The sequence below is a fragment of the Phycodurus eques genome, chromosome 12 (genome assembly GCF_024500275.1).
Source record: "Phycodurus eques isolate BA_2022a chromosome 12, UOR_Pequ_1.1, whole genome shotgun sequence".
In the NCBI taxonomy this organism is placed as follows: Eukaryota; Metazoa; Chordata; class Actinopteri; order Syngnathiformes; family Syngnathidae; genus Phycodurus; species Phycodurus eques.
Window position 1 is genome coordinate 12373964 of NC_084536.1, and position 21061 is coordinate 12395024.

Consider the following 21061-nt stretch of genomic DNA (forward strand, 5'->3'; position numbering starts at 1 on the left):
CGGGACATTCGTTCATCTTTCCTTGAATACTTCATCTTAGCTTTTCTCGTTGACATTTTCCACGGATGACCAGTCCAAAGTTGTGACACATCTGCTGTGACAGTAGACTCTCTTTTGAAAATGCATAAGTGTGAAATGAGGCTACAAGCCATCTTTTTTCCCTTTAACTCTTTAACTAATTATTCCTCTTAATCCAATTGCTGTTTCCATGATTTGCTTTCTGCTTCAGTTTGATCTTGAAATCCTTTGTAATAACAAAGTTGCTTGGATACTTAATACATGTTTATCCATGTATTAAAAGACAGTCTTTTTTTTTAAATGTCTAATTACATATAGCTCTTCCCACGAAGTTCTCAGAGCTTCAAGAGGCCGACAGGAACAAAACCTTCCAAGAGGGCTGCCCCATTGTCCTCCTCTGTGAGCTCTCTCAGGATTCTGTGGTTGACTGGTACAAGGATGGGCTCAAACTACAGCAACAAAACAATTTGGAAATCCAAACAGACGGTCTAAGAAGAAAACTTTTCATCCCTTCAGCTGAAAGCACACACAGTGGAATGTATGAATGTGCAACAGCAGACGACACCGTCACATTCAAAGTGGACGTAAAAGGTGATCGATTTACTCTCGTGTCATCTTCTTTTGTTATTTGCCACGCATTGATTCATTTTCTTCTGTTTTCAATAAGCAGTAAAGCTTCAAATATTCTGGCTGTGCCCAGGTAGGATTATCGGTCAGTGTACTCAAAATCTACATTGTTCTTTACTCTTAGGCCGATTGCCACATATTACGCCAATCCCGCAATCAGAAAAACACAGGATGATTGCAGGTGGTTCTCCAATTATTCTCCAGTGTGAGGTATCGAATCCAGTTGCCCAGGTTTCATGGTTTAAAGATGAGGCCGAACTCTTTTGCAAAACCGGCCTTGACATGAAAAGAGATGGCAACCTCAGAAAATTAATAATTCACTCTGCTAAAACATCAGACTCGGGCCTCTACGGCTGTAAGCTTGCTGAAGATGTTGTCACATTCCATGTGAACGTCCAAGGTGGGATTTCCTTGTGTTTAGTTAACACATCATAATGAGCACAAATGTTTAGAATTAGTTTACAGCTAAGTATCTTCTCTCTTATCTCATTTTTAATCTCCAAATCTTTTCCACTTACCAGCTGCTCCTGTAAGGTTTGCAGCAATTCCAGACAGAGAAAGGAACAAATTGGTAGAGGCAGGCTGCCCAGTTAAGATGCAATGTGAAGTCTCAGAGCCAACTGCCGAGGTCCACTGGCATAAGGACGGCGGGCAGCTGCTTCCAAAAAGTGATTTCGAAATCCAAACTGAAGAGACATTGAGAGCGTTGATAATTAAAGCTGCAGAGGTCAGACACTCTGGTGTGTACAGCTGTGATTCTGCAGATGACCACATAGAATTCAAGGTGGATGTTGCAGGTGATTTACATATTTTCAAAATCATTAACCTTTTAGTTTGTGCAACTAAAACAACTAGATTACTTGACACTGTTTGTAATACTGTGAGACGGCGTACATGACGGTAGGTTAAAACTGCTTAATCCCGAGGAGTGAAAAACCTGCAGTGTCCTTAAATTTTTCTCTCACTTTTGTGATCTGCTGTTTGGTTTGGTCTGGTCTAACCGGTGTCATCAACCCTGGTTTCAACACAAAATCTCAGATAAATGGACTGCATGCTAGCCGACCCGCAAGTATGTTCTTTTATCTTTTAGCTGTAATCCGATGTACTGTATGTGACAAAGCTGAGTGTGGCAAAAAATTATTCGTTTAATGCTGAAGCTCTGCAATTCTTGTAGCACTGATTTTATTCTCAGCTGTTCCAGAAGTTAAAGCCAGGCAGGCGGTTGAAGCAGGCGATACAGACATAACGCAGTGCAAGGGCTCAGGCTCCACAGACCACCCTGCCATGCATGAGGATGGAATAAAGCGCTTTTCGAAATCGGCAACAAAGATTGATTCGGAAGACCTCACAAGGACACCTGATCTGGACTCAGCAAGATCTTCAGTCTCTGGGGTGTACGGTTGTAAATGTGACGATGAGTCAGAGTCCAACGATTGCTATGTGGAGGTGAAAGGTGATATGCATAGCTTTTTCTTCTCAAGATTTTATGGTAGAGTTCTATACTCTGCCACGACCTCTAATAACATGCAAAAGTAAAATCATCTGTCAAAACGCTCTAATTCCATCACACTTAGCATTTTAGGTAAAGCACTTCACACTCCATTGTTACACTGCTTCAAATGTAATTAACATCCATTTCTAACGTTAATGTGGAGTGGTAACACAAAAGGTGTGGGAAAAAAACAATTGATCGCCGCATGTCTTAACTGCCATGCGGCTGCTGTGAGCGCGAGCTTGAAGAGCGAGTAAAGAGTACTGTTTAGTGTAAACTTTCTTGATGTGCCTTTTTCTTCAGCCCCACCTGTAACGTTTGCCGACATCCCAAAGGAGGAACTTTTCAAGAGCATGGTGGAGAAATCCCAGCTCAGCCTGTCCTGTGAAGTGTCGAGGGTCGATGCTGTTGTCCAGTGGTACAAGGACGGAGCTGAAATCCAGCCGAGTAGAGATATTACCATCCGAGCTGAAACAACAAAGAGACATATCGCAATTGAGTCAGCCCAGCTGTCTGATTCGGGCATGTACACATGCCGTGCAGGAGACAACACTGTAATGTTCAAGGTCAACATTCGAGGTAACATTGTCTTATTTTGCATGAATACAGTCAAAATTAAGAATATCAATTGATTATGTGTGCATTTCCTACTGTTCCTTCCAAGAACCTCCAGTGATGATCGTATACCCCAAGGAAGATGTCCACCTTGACCGTCACGTACCTGAGGAAATTATTCTCAGCTGTGAACTGTCCCGTCCAAATGGAGTGGTAAGCTGGTACAAAGATGGCCAAAAGCTCCAAAAGAGCGAGAATATCAAACTGAAGGTTGAAGGCCCTTACCGACGACTCAAGATTCTGAAGAGTGGAGTTGATGATTCTGGAGAATACGTTTGTGATACAGCTGACGATTCAATATTCTTTAATCTCACTATTACAGGTAAAATCCATGACATTGCATGTTGTGTGTGTGTTGTTTGGTTGGGTTTTATGGCATTTCAGAATCAGAATCATCTTTATTTGCCAAGTATGTCAAAAACACACAAGGAATTTGTCTCCGGAAGTTGGAGCCGCTCTAGTACGACAACAGACAGTCAATTACTGGAGTGCAATGATACCTCAAACAAGAACACAATGCCAACATGACAAATGATCATAAATTTAATAGGCCTCCTTTCTATATCGAACCTTCTCACTTAATCAAACGATTACTATTCCCTAATATTGCTACAGATCAAGATAATACCCCTGGTGTGGTTTTCCATTGCTTAGTTCTTGAAGATCAAATCTTTAAGAGCTGTGTTCAATTGGTAGCTACCTCAGAAAAAAACACAGTATATCTACTTTTTTGATTTGTCAAATGCAGACTGACGATAAGGAGCGAGTGAGGTAACCAACCTATTACTTCCATTGCATTTACCAAGTGTCATTTATAATATACTAGCCAATGATTGTACCCTTGTCTACAGGTGAGCTCGAAGGCAGGTATTCATGAGAAACACAAGACACTTTTTCTTAACCCGTAACTACCCGATTCTTTCACATGAAACATAGCATACAGCCTGTTATAGATGATCAAAAAAGTCGGTCGGTTAAATTAGCCATTTGTGGCTTTGTGCAAGCACAATTCATTTGCAGTCTGGACATGGATGGGTGAACATCTCCTGCTCTGGTCGTAAACTCAGTTTACTAAAGTCTCCAACAACACCACAAAAAAAGTTTGTTGCTAGTTGCAAGATTTCTGAGTAGCCCTCGCTTTGTTTTAGGAATACACTAGCACTGCTACTTGGCATGGTAACAAAAACTATACTCAGAATTTACATGGGACAGAACAGTCCCCCAAAATGGAGTGATTTCAGTCAGAGTGTGACAAGTAGATGTAGAGCGTGCTGAAAGTTTGTTTCCTTTGAGTACTTTGACCAAACCATTTCATTATGTCAATATTTAGAACCTCCAGTGAAGATTGTATCACCTAGTCAGTCCCAAATGGAACTGTGCCAGCAGATGTCAGAGAGGATGGTACTCAGCTGCGAGATCTCCCGGCAAAATGCAATGGTCCGTTGGTACAGAGACGGTCTCGAGGTAGAGGAGAGCGACAATCTCATACTGGAGGTAGATGGTGTCTATAGACGGCTCATTATACCTGAAACCACTGTAAAAGATTCCGCTGAATATGTCTGTGACACAACAGATGACTCCATGACGTTCTTTGTAAATATAGCCGGTAAGAAAAGTCAGAACTATACAGCATGAAAAGCTTTATGATTAACTGTGTTTCACCACATTTCATACATTCACAGAGCCCCCTGTCCGCTTTGTCCGTCCACGAAAGATAGTGAGCAGACTTGAAAAAATGGTTGGCGAAACTTTGGTTCTGGACTGTGAGGTCTCTAGACCGAACGCTGTGGTTTTCTGGAAGAAAAACAGAGAAGAAGTGGAAGATTCCAAAAATGTCACCGTTGTTGAAGACGGTGTAGTGCGTCAATTAACTGTTCACTCACTGACTGCAGAAGATGCGGGTACATATGTCTGTGATGCCAAAGATGATGTGATGGATTTTCACGTTAAAGTGAAAGGTAGGTCATACTTTTAAGTTATTTACATCATAATGTTGTAAAGATTATGTATACAATGTCTCTTCTTGTTTGTTCTCAGAGTTGCCCGTACAAATAATTGGGAAAACCAATGCAAAAACAGAAAAGCAATTCCTAGTGTCTGATGACATTATTCTAGTGTGTGAACTGTCCAGACCAAATGCATCTGTCAGTTGGTACAAAGGCGATCAACCATTTGACAACACTGAGCGTTACTGTAGTGAAGAGCAAGGTGTTTTCCGATCATTGGTCGTCCTAAACGCTTCGCTCGAGGATTCGGGAGAGTACACGTGTGATGCAGTGGATGATAAGATGGTTTTCCACATCACAGTCACAGGTAATTTCATTATTACGATATTTCTTTGATCAGGAAGACTTTGACCCCTAATTTTTTTTTTGTTTAGAGCCTCCAGTCAAGATTGTTGGAAATTCTGGCCACCCAGAGCATCACATATTAGTAGCGGGAGAAGAACTTATTTTAGAGTGTGAGGTGTCTCGGCCAAATGCCACCGTTCGGTGGCTCTGGAATGACAAGATACTGAAACCAGACACCCGCGTTACAATTTACAGCCATGACATCATGAGGAAGCTTATTCTCTCTAGACTTCAGCCGTCGGACTCCGGAAAATATGTTTGTGATGCAGCAGATGACAAGATGATCACAATTGTTGATGTCCAGGGTAAGATAAGAATATGAATATTTTAAAATACCATGTGAACAACACGTATTCAATTGAAATTCATGATTAACTTCTCACTTTTTCACCCTGCAGAAGTACCAGTCAAGTTTGTGAATAAAAAGGCAACTCATAAAATCTTAGCCTATGAAAATGAAAGTGCAACACTTTGTGCCATCGTGAGCCGAGACAAAGCTAATGTGCGCTGGCTGAAAGATGGCCAACTACTGAACAAGGACAACATTCACATCTCCAGCGAGTGTAATACCCACAAGCTCACCATTAATCCCCTGCAGCTGTCAGATTCTGGAGACTATGTCTGTGATGCAAATACAGATGATATGTTTTTCAGTCTTTTTGTAAAAGGTAAGAATTTCACACCCACTAATCAAAAGTAGCGCCCTATTTCCATCATAAATATTTCCTTGATGATAACTGTCAACAAGTTAACTTCTCTGATATGATATTCTACACATCCTCATCAGAAATGAAGGTGAAATTCATCCGCCCACTGGAGAATGTTACATCTTTGAAGGGCAGCAGCCTCACGTTACGATGTGAGATCAATAAGCCAAAAGGAGACGTCCAGTGGGTGAAAGATGGCCAAGAGATCTTGCCAAGCCGTCGTTACAGAATAAGGGCGCAAGGTCGAGAGCGAAGTTTCACGATCTTTGAAGTACTTGATGAAGACGCAGGCAAATATGCCTGTGAAAGTACAGATGACAGCACTTTGGCTACTGTCACTGTAAACAGTAAGTAGATGTCAAAATCATTTGACTTCCTTTTAAAAATGTGTCTCATTGTCATCTAAAAATGACTTGCCGATTTCTTTGCTCCCAGCACCCCGTGTTGTGGAGTTCATAGCAGAACTCCGTAACATCACGGTTCGCGAAGGGGAAGACGCAGTTTTTAAGTGTGTGGTTTCACCAGCGGACACTCAGTTGGTGTTTTGCCTGAATGGCAAACAGGTAGCCTGGAATGAACGCACTGATGTTTCCAGCAATGGACTCTGCCACATGCTCCGTATCTGCAACTGCATGGTTTCAGATAGCGGCATAGTGACAGCTGATGCGGAGGGATTGATATCAAAGGCTGAACTCAGAGTTCAAGGTGAGTGTCCTGTCCCTCAACAAATTAAGCTTATACTACATATTTGTCACAGTCGCAAATCTATTGTACACACCATTTCACAATATCTCTTATTTCTTTGGTTGTAGGACTGCATGATTATGAGCAAAGTTATTATCACAATTATTTTTAGAAATATTGTACTCTGGATTATTAATCACGATTATTGCTCATGTTAGGGGAACACATGTATTTATTTAATTTGAAGGTGAGGAATTATTAGTAACCAAGACAGTACACTGGATGTGAAAGGAATGAGCTGATTCGACATTTTAATAATTGTTGAAAAGGTAACTTTGTTTTCTCCGGGCACTCCGGTTTCCTCCCACATCCCAAAAACATGCATGGTAGGTTAATTGACAACTCTAAATTGCCCGTAGGTGTGACTGTGAGTGCGAATGGTTGTTTGTTTGTATTTGCCCTGCTATTGGCTGGCAACCAGTTCAGGGTGTACCCCGCCTCCTGCCCGATGACAGCTGGGATAGGCTCCAGCACGCCCGCGACCCTAGCGAGGGGAAGAAAATGGGGGGATGGATGAAGTAAAAAGTTGTCAGACAAATAAATACTCAAATACAGATACCAGGAAAATCTACCTTCGTATAGTAATAATTCGAAGCATTTGCACTTCGTTATCTCCCAGAACTTTAAACCAGATAGCACTGTCATTGGTGTCATCCATTCTTTTCTTGTCTTTTTTTTCAGAACAGCAGGTGATGTTCACTAAAAAGATGACAGCGGTTACAGCTGAGGAATACGGCGAGGTGACCCTCCAGGTCGAGGTGAGCCTCGATTCGAGGGAAGTGCAATGGATGAGGCAAGGGGTGCTGCTCCACCCTGGGGCCAAGTACACTCTGAAAAACAAGGGCCATAAACATAGCCTTACCATCCACAAACTGGCCATGTCCGACCGGGGCACCTACAGCTGCGAGACCCTTCATGACTGCACGCAAGCTCAGCTCACGGTGGAACGTGAGTGCGCACACGTTGTTGCTATGCCGCCACTGTTGTTTATTTACCTCCGTTGCTGATGTCGCCGTGTCTTTCACATGCTCCGTCCATGCATGTCGAGGAGGCAATAACTGAGTAAGAGTAATTTGAGTGAGCATGGACCAGCGGGGCGCTTGTACTGAAACCTGATTGCGACTGACAGCTGACTACCACCCTGAATTCAGCTTAAAAAAAAAATAGAAAAAAGAGAAAGCAACCACAGTTTGAAAGGAACAGAAGTCTTTAAGATTCCAAGATTTAGAACCAAAATGGTGGAAAGGAGTTTAGTCGTAAAAGGTATAAAGTAAGGACTAACTTCAACAAAGAAACAAAACAGTCAAGGTCAATCACTTATATTTAAAAAGCTCATAATGAGTATTAATCATTAAGATAGTGGTCTGTGACAAAGTTTAAGAATCATTTCTGGCAAATGTATTTAAATAGAGATGCTAAAAGGGAACTTTAAATGTGAAATGTCAAAATTTCCTGTAAAAAGGGGCAGAAATGTAAGATTAGTTTTGTTCTTGTCGCTGCTAGAAAGTACTGATATCTGTTTTCTAATGTAGTGAGCAATGGTAAAAAGAAAAATAAATACTCAACGTACAGTAAAGAAATACTAGTTTCATTGATGACAATGACCAGGGGCACACACGTCCTGTAAACATGATTATTCCTGTGAACCTCCGCCCGCAGGGCGACTTAAGGTCTGCTCTTTCATCACACGTAGGGGTGGGAAGGGAAAGTCAGCACCTTAGCTTGCTGGCACCGCCATTGAATTTGGATCTCCCCTCTTTGCTTCTAAATTTACACCCTGGCCTTCAAAACTAAGGTTGTTGTCATCGGGTCTCCAAAATAAACACTCCGTTTTTTTTCCAGAGGGAATGGTCGTCTACGTTAGAATCGATGAAAAATGTTGGCAGATTCGACAATGGCTTTCGCATAGAGCCCCGCGCTCAGATGACCAAAATGTCACTATGTCAGTGTATTATTCAAGACTGTGATGTTTGAAACCTAATCCTGGCCAGGAATATGGAAACTAAACCTGCTCAGTTTTTAAAGCAGTCGGAGTCACCATTTGAAACATTATCTCGATTTAAGTACTGAATTGAAGAAAGGGCCCCCTTTTTCATGGCAAACAATCTTAGATGCTATGCTCCCCCAACATTAGATAGTGTAAACAAAAAACTGCTGTTAAATTCTTTATTTTACTAATATTTATTAATATTGAATTGCACCATTTTGCATGCATACCACCATTTTGCATGCATGCATAACATAGCAAAAATGAATAGAACATTTTTAAATGAACTTATACATTTGTTTATTTTGTTAATTTGCACTATTGCTACAAGCATACACACCTTCCTTATTTATAACTTGTTCAATTATAAATAATTAACCAAATATTTAATAAATCAACTAAAGTTATGTTACTAATATTTTCTGTCCCATTATTTACAATAGTTATTTTAATTTATTGAATTATTTTATGACATAAGTCAATTTAAAAAGTGAATCAAATGTTTTTTTAATTAATTTTAGGGAAAAACAGCTCAAGTAATGCTACCAATATGACAAAACTCCTGATAATGTAACTGCTCAGTTAAATTTGGAACAGGCCCACCCCTTGTCTAATATGTAGAATTCACCCAAAATTGCTACATGAACCCAAAATGGTCGACTTCCTGTTCAGTTTTAGCATGTGCCCATGAAACTTGTTCATAAATCCTGTTTATGATAGACATGTCCATTACATTTCTGAAACTGGTGTCGAGGGCAATTTTTTTTCTTCTTACACCTTTCTAAAGGACTGTTTGACTTTTAGGTGATGTGTGTTCGGGACCCCTAAAATAAAATAAAAATTGCTGGGAATTTTTTTTTTAAATTGGCCCCAAATTTGCATAATAGTTTGGGTCCTAAAAACACATACTGATAGCTGAATGGGTATGTAGCATAGAACGGCGAGGGAATTTGATGTTTCATAAGTGTTATCTTTGCAGCTCGAAAAATCACAATCAAGAAGGGGGTGACGGACATAAAAACCATGGAGAGAGAGACGGCCTCCTTTGAGGTCGAACTGTCACATCCCAATGTCGCCGGCACCTGGTGGAGAAATGAAAACCAGCTTAAACTGACAAATCACTTTCGCATGAGCGCCAAGGGACGAGTCCACAGCTTGACTATTTCCAACCTCTCGGTGGAAGACTCAGCCACCTTCATGTTCTGTGTGGAGAAGCTGAAAACATCAGCGAGGCTTGTTGTCAAGGGTAGGCCATTTTAGGATTAAGACCCCTTTTTAGCCTGGATTTACACTGCTGCTCTAAGTGGCCAATTCCAATTTAGTGTAGCAGGGGTGTCAAACTCATTGTTGTCGCGGGTCAGATTGTAGTTACGGTTTCCCTCAGGGGGCTGTTAATGACTGTGACTGTCGGGCGGAATCCACGCATGTCCAAAATCACTACTTTGCAAGAAAACAAAAAAAAAATGCCATCTTGCTTATACTGCGATCACATATCGCTGAACACCACTATCAACAGAACACCACCGCAAAATCATGTTTAAATCCTGATTTTATATGCTAAAATATCTCAAATTTCTAATGGCGTCATCAATTAAAACAGTATACGTCGATAGGACGTCCACATCAAACTGTGCGCCCACCACCGACCAGACAAAAAAACTTTTAATGTTTCTAAAAGCAAACGACTGTGGATACGTTTTCTTCCCAAACTCTTTGTCAAAGTTCTTAAAGCCATGAGTGCTGCAAGAAATAAAACAGTGAGCTGACGAAGCTGTGTAATTGGCGGAAATGAATCCGTACCCAACTTACCTTTGTGGCTGATGAACTTCCTTCTTCACTGCACCATAATAGCTATCCATCTTTTACAAATTAGGCTTATCTAACTTAAGTATTTTCACTTGTTATTGTCTTATAAAACATCAAAACTTTCGATCTTGAGGCAACATAATTGCCAAACAGCTCCTGCGGAGTAAGGACAAGGTGGAGGCCTTCTCAGACAGTTAAAGTGTTAATAGATATGTTCTCAAGCTATTTTCAACACTTTAAATTGGTTAATAATACGTACAAATAACAGATGACGTGGGGGTTAGACCCACAGTATCGATTTGTGAAAAAAATATTAAATGGACCATATTTGGGTACAGGGTTTTCAGCCCGACAACAACCAAGTACACAACAAATTAATGAATAACTAGTTTTGAAATCAGAAATCAATTAAAATAGTTTATTCAACCATTATTTTTAAAAAGGGGATTCGTTACAAAAAATGGTTGCAAAATCTCAGCGTTATTAAAAGTGAAAAATATTATAAATTTTGGTACAGATTTGAGCAAAAACCTTGACATAGACAAACATGATTTGCTTTAGTGGGCCACAAAAAGTGATGTGGTGGGCCAGATCTTCCCGCCTGGGCCTTGAGCTTGACACCAGTGTTGTAAATATTACATTTTTTTCTTCTTGAAAAAAATATTAATTTGTTACCAGAATAACAACACTTTTTTTTGTCCTCAAAAATAAGCATCTTTTTCATTCCTATGGCATTTAGCGATACACACGTTTGTTATGTTGAAATTGGTGTTAAGATTATGAGGGGGTCCTTGGAAATATTTCTCCCCTGTAAGGGGTTCCTGGACCCAAAACGTTTGAGATCTCAGATTGACAGCTAAAGTGATCCAGTCAGTGTAAATTAAATGACAGATGATAGGAGGACTCGATAAGAGAATGGAGTGGCACTTTGGACCGGCTACCGCCAGCCTTGTCCTAGCTCACATTCCAAATACAAAATAGCCTCGCATGACCCAATGAAAAGAAGCAGTTTTGCTCAGTCTTTTCTGTCATCTGCTAGTTTAACCTCACACTGTCAAAATAATCCACTCGCTGCCAAGTCACTCAGTATTCATCCCGTTGAGCCAGGGATTGACACTTTCATCCAGTTGATGACAAACGGATCAGAATGTCGTCACAGTAAATAATGCATTAAAAAAAAAAAATAATAATTTAGACTTTTTCTTGCTTTGCATAGTTAGACATGTTTCATGAAAATTCAAAAATGAGAAACGAAAGAGAAAAAAATTCATAAATCTAGTTTGCTGGCTCCAGAATTCCAGAAGTCCTGGGATTCCCGCAAAATGGCTTCTTCAAACCAAAACTGTTGGCTTCCTTTGCAATTCCGGTCATTGGTCTTTGAGACGTTTTCGTACGTCCTGTTATGATCGACATGATCATAGAATTCAGCGTTATTAGGTGAAAGTGATGTCACAGGTGATTTTATTTATTTTTTTTAACTCGCTGCCGAGTGGAATTTGAGCGCTTATGTTTGGAACCCCTAAAATAAATTCACCTTGAAAAACGATGACCCAAATTAACTTACATTTTGGCCTTTGTACAGTATTTGGACATTTTTTTTGTCGCATACAGTAGTTCAAAATTTGTTGTTGAAAAAATATTTTTCACTAACTTTACCTTGTTGTTTTACCTATGCCAGAACCTCCAGTAACAATTTTCAGAAAATTAGAGGACCAGAAAATCCCTGAGGGATCAGTTGTCTCCATTGAGTGTGAACTGTCAAGGCACAATGTGGACGTTAAATGGATGAAGGTGAGTATTATTCTTAGTTATCTTGTAAGTCACATACATTTGTTTTATATACTGTATTGTCTATATTAATTGGTCAAACCATGGTTTCAAAACACTTTGATATAATTTGACTCATCTCACAACATTAACCTTAATAATAAAAGGCTTACAGATGTTTTTATTTTTTATTTTTTGTAATGCACTGGAAGTGCAGTTGTACATGCTAAGTATTTTCACTAACAAACCAGGCTAAACACAGCTCTTCCTTGACATACAAAGATATGTCGCGTCATCACTTCAACTCTTCAGCAATACTTCCTTAACACCAATTTTTAACTTTAACCAGTGCTTTGGTACCATCTTGTGGTATCTTAAATAAAATGAGTTTTTCAGTAAAAAAGTGAATTGGTGAATTTGAGAATTAGGGTTTGTCAATGGGCAGAGGGTTGTTCAGTGTTCCTAATGAATTTGCATTTATGGAAATAAAACCTATTTTGATATTCAGATTGTGAGCCCCTTTATAATAAACACACTGCTAATATTCTAAACATGACTGTATCCAGGGGGTCATCCTCAGTTTATGACATAAAACATTCTGAGGTTACACAACATAAGCTTAAGTTTAAAAGTATTTGTCAGCTTAGTTACCGCTGTACTTATTGCTTTGCCTTTGGATTTTGATTGCTGCTCATGACCTAGAAGTGTTTTTTATATGAATATTTACTTTCTTTATAACATTTCCTACCGCATTAGCGTAGGGTAGTTGCACAAATGCATAACAATTCTAGTTTCGTCGCCACCAGAGAAACGGAACTCTGTCATAAACCGAGGACCCCCTGAATAGGGAAATCTGTTTGAGTTTTGTTTTGTGTTCCTTCTCAGAATGGCAGCGAGTTGAAGCCTGGCATGAATGTGCGCATTTATGCCATTGGCAGGAAGCGATTTCTTCAGATCACCAAATGTCTTCTGAGTGATTCTGGCATGTACACCTGTGATGCCGGAGAAGTGGCTACAAGCGGGACTGTGGAGGTCTATGGTAAAAAGTCTGCTGCCTTTAGTGTGGCACACGTCGACAAGGCCTGGGGATTTGTTGTACATAGGAAAAAAAAGTGTGGAACACAGTCAACATCGATCCAACCATGATATATACTGCTTATCCTGTCAAGGGTCCAATAAAATGTAAAGTTGAGGGATAAATATATACGCAGAAGAAAATTAATCTGGACAAATAGTGCTCAGACAGTATTTACTCTGTACACTTGTAGTGAGCTATTGTAATTACCTTAATATGGATTACCGGTAGTTAACTTGGATCCACCATATGTGAATGTTTGTGGCAATGTGGGTCTAAAATAATATGGCAAAGTTTGGAAGTGTGCTAAATCATTTAATAATATATATATGCAGTAGCACTTCATTTACACTTCACTTCTTTTCATGAATTGTTCATTTTGGGGTACCATGAATGCCAACATGTACTGTGACATACTGAATCAGAACATAATGCTCTCAAAATAACTCAGCACACAGCCATTCATTTCTAAACCACTGGCAACAAAAGTGACTACACCCCCAAGGGAAAATATCAAAATTGGGCCCACTCCACGGGGCAGTATTCCAACACAAGAAGACCCAGTTTTATTAAAGAAGGGGAGAATAAAGGTGATGGACTTGCTAAGCATCTCTTCAGACCCAAACCCTATTGAGCATCTGTGGGGCATCCTCAAACGGAGCTTGAAGGAGCACAAGGTCTTTAACATCTACCACCTCTGTAATGCTGTCATGGAAGTGTAGAAGAGTTAAGGCAGTGTTGAAAAATAATGACACTTTGGACCCAATTTTGACATTTGCACTTAGGGGTGTATTCACTTTTGTTGCCAGCTGTTTAGAGATAATTGGCTGTGTGTTGAGTTATTTTGAGGGGACACTACTGTTACACTGTTATACAAGCTGTGCGCATACTACTTTACACTGTCGCAAACTGCTGTTTCCTCAGTGTTGTCCCATGAAAACATATATTTACAAAAATGTGACGTGTACTGACTATTGTGAGATGCTTTACTTACAAAGCAAAAACAATTATGAATTAAACAAAGATAGTTGCGCCATAAACTAATGCTTTGTTTTACATTGACAAAACTTCACCAATGACTAGCTAACACGCTTTAACTCAATGGTTCTCAAAGTCTGGTACGAGTACCGCCTGTAGTACGCAGGCTCCCTTCGTGGTACGTGAAAGAATCACTGAATTAGATGTTCAAACTGTGCATAATGTTAAGGTGTCTTAAACTTTCTTTTAATTTTTTTAATTCAGTACAGTACATTTGTCAAGTACTGTACAGTTGTGTTTAACTTTTAAGTACATTTGCATTTAAACTTTTAGGAAGACTTGTTTTCACACATTTATTTACTGTAGGTATAACCTTTATCTAAGTTATATGCAATACATTTTAATTTAATCATTTAAGTTATTAACCCCCCCTATATCTAATCACAATGTTGCTGTTCAGAATCAGAATCATCTTTATTTTGCCACGTATGTCCAAAAAAAAACACACAAGGAATTTGTCTCCGGTAGTTGGAGCCACTCTAGTACAACAGACAGTCAATTGACAGAGAACACTTTTGAGACATAAAGACATTGAGAAAAAAAGTCACTGAGCAATAAAGGGTTGCTAGTTATCTGGTAATGCCGGTACTACTTTTTGTGTGTGTGTGTGTGTGTCAATTGTGCAAAAAGATGCAGAGTCCTCTAGCACTTAGAGCAGTTTGAATGACTAATATAGCAATAGTCCGGTGCAATAACCATTGTGTAAAGGGAGCTGAGACATCCAGGAGTGTATGCAGTTTAAAGTGACTAGTAGCGCGATAATCTGGGAGAATGTTGACTGTGAAAAAATGTTGCAGATACTCCTCAGTCAGTGTGCAAGTGGGGCAGATGCTACTCTGACATGAGTGGCCAGTATTGGTCAACAACAGATATACAAATAGTGCAGCGTGGCGAGACTACTACAGTGAGTGCACGAGTAATGTATAATTGGCCTGACAGAAATGTGACAACAAGCTCAAGACCAAAAAATTGGCAGCATGTTGCAATGGAATTGTAGGTTAGCTGTTTAAGAAGTTGATGGCAAGAAGGAAGAAGCTGTTGGAATGTCTGCTAGGTCTCGTTTGCATTGATCGGTAGCGCCTACCTGAGGGAAGGACCTGGAAGAGGTGGTGACCAGGATGAGGATTTTAAAACTTACAATAATATTGAATATACCTTTTAGCGCATTGTTGATGAACACGTTGGCCTACTACACTACTGTATTTTAATGTGGAACGTTATGGTGGTACTTAGAGAACCAAATATTTTTTGAAGTGGTACTTGGTGTAAAACTGCAGGGCATCACAACACTGCCATCTCCTGGAACTTAGACTCTGCAGTAATTATAGTGCAGGAATGGTATCGATGTTACTGGGAACAAAATGCAACATAGACTGTAGATGATGGAATAGCAATCTAATGTTAATCATAAACACAACTTTATATTACATATATATTTCTCCATTTCCAGAACGGGAGCTGCTGGTCGTGCAGGGTCTTGAGGATTTAAGCATCGCAGAAGATCAGAATGCCGTATTTGTTTGTGAGATCTCAGTGGAAGACGTGCCAGGACAATGGTACAAAAACGGAGAGATGATTCATCCGACCAGTACCATCAAGACCCGACAGGAAGGTCAGTGGAACTGCTGATGAATGAGGCACATGGTACGTTGGGGAGGAATTTCTAAAGTCAAATAATTGGACTGTGTGGCAATATTAGTCAGCCAAATATAAAATCAGCAACCCTGTGCACTTTTTACACATTGCCATTTGTCAACAGCAGCAACCAAAATGGATTTTGCATTACTGCAAGATGCCAAAATGCTTCACACAAAAATTCGAATTTGAGTTTCAAACAAGGGGTGGAATTTCAAATTATGGTTTTAAGCAAGGGTTTTTGTTTGAAAGTAGGGTTTCATTCCATGACTAGGGTTTCAAAGTAGCTTTTCAAGCCTGGTTAAGGTTTTAAACCAGGATTATGGTTTTAAAGTTGTGTTTTAAGCCTGTTTTAAGGTTTTTAACAAGGTTTAGTTTTTCAAATTAGGGTTTTAAGTCATGGTTAGGGTTTTAAAACATGGGTTAGACATTCAAATTAAAGTTTCAAGCCAGGGTTAGGGTTCCAAAGTAGGGTTTTAAACCAAGGTTGACATTTTCAACCGTTAGGGTTTTGAAAGTAGGCTTTCAAACTAGGGTTAGGTTTAAAAAATCGGGTTTCAAGACAAGGTTAGGGTTTTAAACAAGGGTCAGGGTTTTAAATTATGGTTTCATGCTTGGATTTGGTCTTCAAAGTAAGGTTTCAAGTAGGGTTTCAAAGCAGGATTTCAAACCATGGTCGAGGTTACAAACAGTAGGTAGGGTTGCAAATTATAGTTTCTAGCCTGTGTTAGCGTTCCAAAGTAGGGTTTTAAGCCAGGGTTAAGATTTTAAACCTGATTTAGGGTTTCAAATGAAGATTTCAAGCAAAGGTTAAGTTTTAATACAAAGGTTAGGGTTTCAAGGATTGGTTAGGCTTCCGAAGTAGGGTTTCAAGCCAAGTTTAAGGTTTTATTTTTAAAAAAAGAAGTCGGGATTTCAAGCCAGGGTTAAGGTCTAAAACAAGCGTTAAGGTTTTATAGTAATCTGAATTTCCTTTCTCAATGTATATTTCCTGTAATATTATTGACCTTTCAGGGACCAAACACTTTCTCCTCATGTGCAATGTGCGACCAGAGGACTCTGGGGAGATCAAAGTTGTTGCCAGACATATAGAGTCTGTTGCTAAGCTGCAGGTGAAAGGTAAATTTGCAGCCATAACTGCTTTCCTCATTTTTGGGCGTCGTTATCAAAATGTCCGAACTGAACACCGACGTCATTCCCCAGAGATTCCCCTCAGCATCGTGAAACCTCTGCAGGATAAAACCGCCCTGGAGAAGAGCCGAGTGATGCTGGACTGCACCGTGTCCAACCCGCGATGCAGCATCCGCTGGTACAAAGGCAGCAACGTCATCCTGCCCTCGGAACGCTTCGAGATCAGCAGCGAGGGCTGCTATCGCAAACTGATTCATCCAGCAGGTGGCGCTAGATGACGAGGGCCACCTATAGCATGCAGGTCGGGGAGAACACGTGCTCGGCGAAACTCACAGTGGAGGGTAAGAGTCTTAAATCAGGGGAAAATAAAAATCTCTGTCTTCATTTGGGTGATCAGATCCAGATCACCCAAGTGAAGACACAGATGTCAGTAACTACTAAATTAAAAATAAAATAAAATAAAAACATTCTGACTTTTTGTGTACCGACACAGCTCAAACTGTGCTAATGGTCCGAGAACTGCGAGACGTGGAGGTCGTAGCCCCCAGTGAAGCCTGCTTCGAATGCGAGGTGTCTGACCCCGTCCAGAAGCTGCCAATGTGGACCCTAAACGGGGAACCTCTGCAGCCCGGGGCCCAGGCGTGCCTGGAGAAGCTGGGCACAGTCCACAGGCTGACCCTCAAGCAAACCTCCATGAGCATGAGCGGAGCGGTGGTGTTCACTTGTGGAAAAGCAGAGAGCACAGCTCATCTCCAGGTGTTGAGTAAGTCAACTGATTTTTTATCTTTATTTTAACTTATTATTTTTTTAAATACCTAAGCAAAGCATCAAACATACTAGACAAATCATTAGGTACATCTATAAAGAGAGGTATGCTGGCTCCCTCTAGTGGTGTACAAAAGAAGCCTAAATTCAGTTCAGTTATTTAATTTTTAAGTACAATACAATTGCATTGAATCTTTGAAAACTTTGTGTTTTTAAACTATTATTTAAATACAATGTTTTTATTTTACTTTTATAACCAATACATTTTAATTGATTTTGTATACTACAGTTATTTTCCTATATTTAAGTGCAGTGTTAATCTGAAAACAATGCATATAGTTCAAATGTTTTCAATAATATTTAATGTAGTTATTGGTAAATATTTTGGCCTACTACGCTACTGCATTTTAATGTAGGTCATGACGGTGATTCTTCCGGAGTATTTTTTTACGTGGTGCTTGGTGTAAAAAGTCAATTTCAATCAAATAAAATCAAAATGAACCGTAACTCTGCCCAGCCTTGTTGCCAAGGCATGGGTGGCAAATGTCACTGTTGGGAGGTTATTGTGTAAATTGTAACATCATAATTTGCTTACCGACACAATTTGGGAAATACAGATAACAATAGAAAAATTCACACTTTTTATTTTATGGGATGGGTATTAAGGCCCTCCAAAACCTTCAGATTCGTCTACAGTAAACCACTGACTGTCAGAAGCTGCTATTCATAAATGCATCTAATTGTTTTTACTCTTTCTATGATGCCCTAATTTGACACCAGATGGTGTAAAGCCCTGGCTAAATAGGAAAGTAGTAATTTCGTCAAGGAATTATGTTCAAGTGATACCTTAACTGAGAGATGAGCTTTGTATGTTGTAAGTTTAACCTGGGTTGTTAGTGGCAGTTACAGAGGGTCTTCGCCGCATGTGTATGTACACTTTGGGTACATTTAAAAAAAAAAAAAAAAAAAATCATCTGTAATCCGAGTCACTAATTAAAACTTACATTTTTCATAACAAGGCCCCTTTTAGGAAAGACTAATTGCTTACGCCATTAGCAAAGAAATGTGACGTGCCTACTAAGTGAAAAGATGCATGGTAGGAAATGGTGAAAGGGTGTCGAGTGTGATTTGGCCTCCTCTGTAGCGCTTATAAATAGAGTGAGTTTTGGATCAGTGCCACATTTTGCAAATTGTAACGGGTGTTAAAAAGTTGTGCTCTATTTGTGGACAATGTAGGTCAGCCAGGAAAGAACTCACACGACACTGAACTTTGAAAATGTGCGAGGGATCGTTACCAGTTTGTAAAGCTGTATGGTCAAGAAAATGACTTTTGAATGAAAGCGTTTAACCATATTAATATTTATTCAGATGTTAAATCAATGGGGTAAATGTTTGTGTTTAGACAGAATAGGGTCAAACTTGATTGACTATTTTTAAATCCCATTCTTCCTCTGCTCAAATTGTACAGGTGGTCCGTGAGTGACATCGACTGTCGTCAACCTTCAGACTTATTTTCATCTAGTGAAATTACTTTTGTCCTTGTCTACACTGTTGCCTTTGTAAGTGTTAAGTGGTCAAAAGGCTCAGATACAATATCATACATTTTAATTTTTTTTTTTTTTTTTTTAAGTAGATTGCCTTTTAGAAACCCAAATTCCTGTTCGTATAAACTATGTTGCATTTAGTGTGTCAGTTCGTCTTCTTCTGAACTTAAGCAACTAAAAAAAGCACTTGAGAATGTAATGTAAATAATGTCGTGTGTGAACTATGTTTAAATTTAATTGATTTCAATAAATTAAATCATGATAAATATTTGTCTGGTTTATTTGAAGCAATATTTTACAGTTGTAATTCCATTTGCATTTAAATATACAACTACTGGGGGTAATGTACTAAAGCTAAACTAAGTTTTGTATTTATTAATGGGTTATAATTGCTACTTTTGCCTCTCCTTTTACAAACTTTTATCAGAAAATATAATTATGTTCCTGGGTCAATTTGACCCCATGGTATACTAAATTATCAGAAAATGGCTGAAATTTAAAAAACAAAATCCCAATAAGAATGTGCACCGCACCCGTATACGTTTCGAAATATGAAGGTTCGTATTTATGACTCGGATATAAGTGTTACTTTTAACCATTGTTACGTTTGTTTCTCAGGAACAGCAATAATATTACTGGGTCAGTCCGACCCGGTGCCTGTTCACTTATCCAAAACTGTCCGAAAAAAACAACAACGTTGTTCATACTGCATTATTAACTCCATTTCACATTCCAATCAATAATTCGTACATTACCTTTCAAGGATCTTGGCTCAAGGAGGACAGTTAACTCGTTTTACATATTAAAGATGAATTTTAAAACTTAATTTAGTGTGATAATGTGAAATGTTGATTACACTTTTTATGACAAGCAAAACATATTTCAAATGGGCTGTTTAATCTCGTGTAAATGCAAATTCTGTTCTGCAGAAGAGATTATATGTTACAAAATTAAGTGTTTCTATGTGTACAGAAGGGAACGTGTATCTATTTTGAATAAACATGCTCTAATAATTCTAAGTAAAAAAAAAAGAATACATGAAGCTGTTTTTTTATTTGATCATAATTTCAAAATGATTGCAAGTAAGGATTTCTTCAGGGTTAACGCTAACCCTAAGTCTTTTTATGAATTGATTTAAAACTGATTTTTTAAAAAAAATCACACAGTTATTTCATACACGAGTATCACAATCAGTAAAGGCCAGCTTCCTCCTGGACACTTGAACGTCACACATGATTATTTTCCCAGACACAAAATTTAAAATTAACAACATTGAAAACATTTTACGTATTATATACTGTAAAGTAAGTACAAAGTCGTTTCGCCATTCTTCCATGGGTAAATTCCTATCTGTAATTCTGTTAAAAATAACAGTCAGTTATTTAGCTGTTTATATGTCCAGAGAAGGTCCAGAATAATCTGTTTTATGGTCTTGAACTTTGAAGGCATTCTAAAATTGGCCAAACATCTTTAATCACAAAAATAAATTGTACTGCAATGATTAGCTTCACTGCAAATTGCTCTCCAAAGCATGTGTTTGCATAGAGTCATTGTCTTGCAATAACGTCTTGCAGCACACCCCATTTCAAATGACACAGCTACGGAGCCGCACACATTCCGTTTTTTTCCCCCCATTCTAGCAGCATCTGTTGGAACTGGTGGGTCACTGCCCCCCACTTGGCCCCAACGCAAAAGGACAAACGTCAGCTCTTGACTTGTGCTTTTTGGGTCCTTGTTTCAAACCAATTCCCAGTTGCTC

The 21061-nt window shown here is 39.2% G+C and overlaps 1 protein-coding gene across 1 annotated transcript in view; it reads left to right on the top strand.

Annotated features, from left to right (window-relative positions):
* Positions 1-19332, top strand: part of LOC133410659 (obscurin-like protein 1) — a 32373-nt gene extending 13041 nt beyond the window's left edge. The window contains 18 exon segments of the mRNA XM_061692075.1: positions 2441-2716; positions 2802-3074; positions 4083-4358; positions 4435-4710; positions 4790-5065; positions 5133-5408; positions 6246-6515; positions 7236-7502; positions 9521-9787; positions 12026-12138; positions 13000-13153; positions 15678-15839; positions 16877-16981; positions 17066-17247; positions 17249-17278; positions 17280-17334; positions 17487-17756; positions 19227-19332. Of these exon segments, the coding sequence (XP_061548059.1) occupies positions 2441-2716; positions 2802-3074; positions 4083-4358; positions 4435-4710; positions 4790-5065; positions 5133-5408; positions 6246-6515; positions 7236-7502; positions 9521-9787; positions 12026-12138; positions 13000-13153; positions 15678-15839; positions 16877-16981; positions 17066-17247; positions 17249-17278; positions 17280-17334; positions 17487-17756; positions 19227-19237 (3539 nt within the window). The 3' untranslated portion in view covers positions 19238-19332.
* Positions 19333-21061: the final 1729 nt, after the last annotated feature.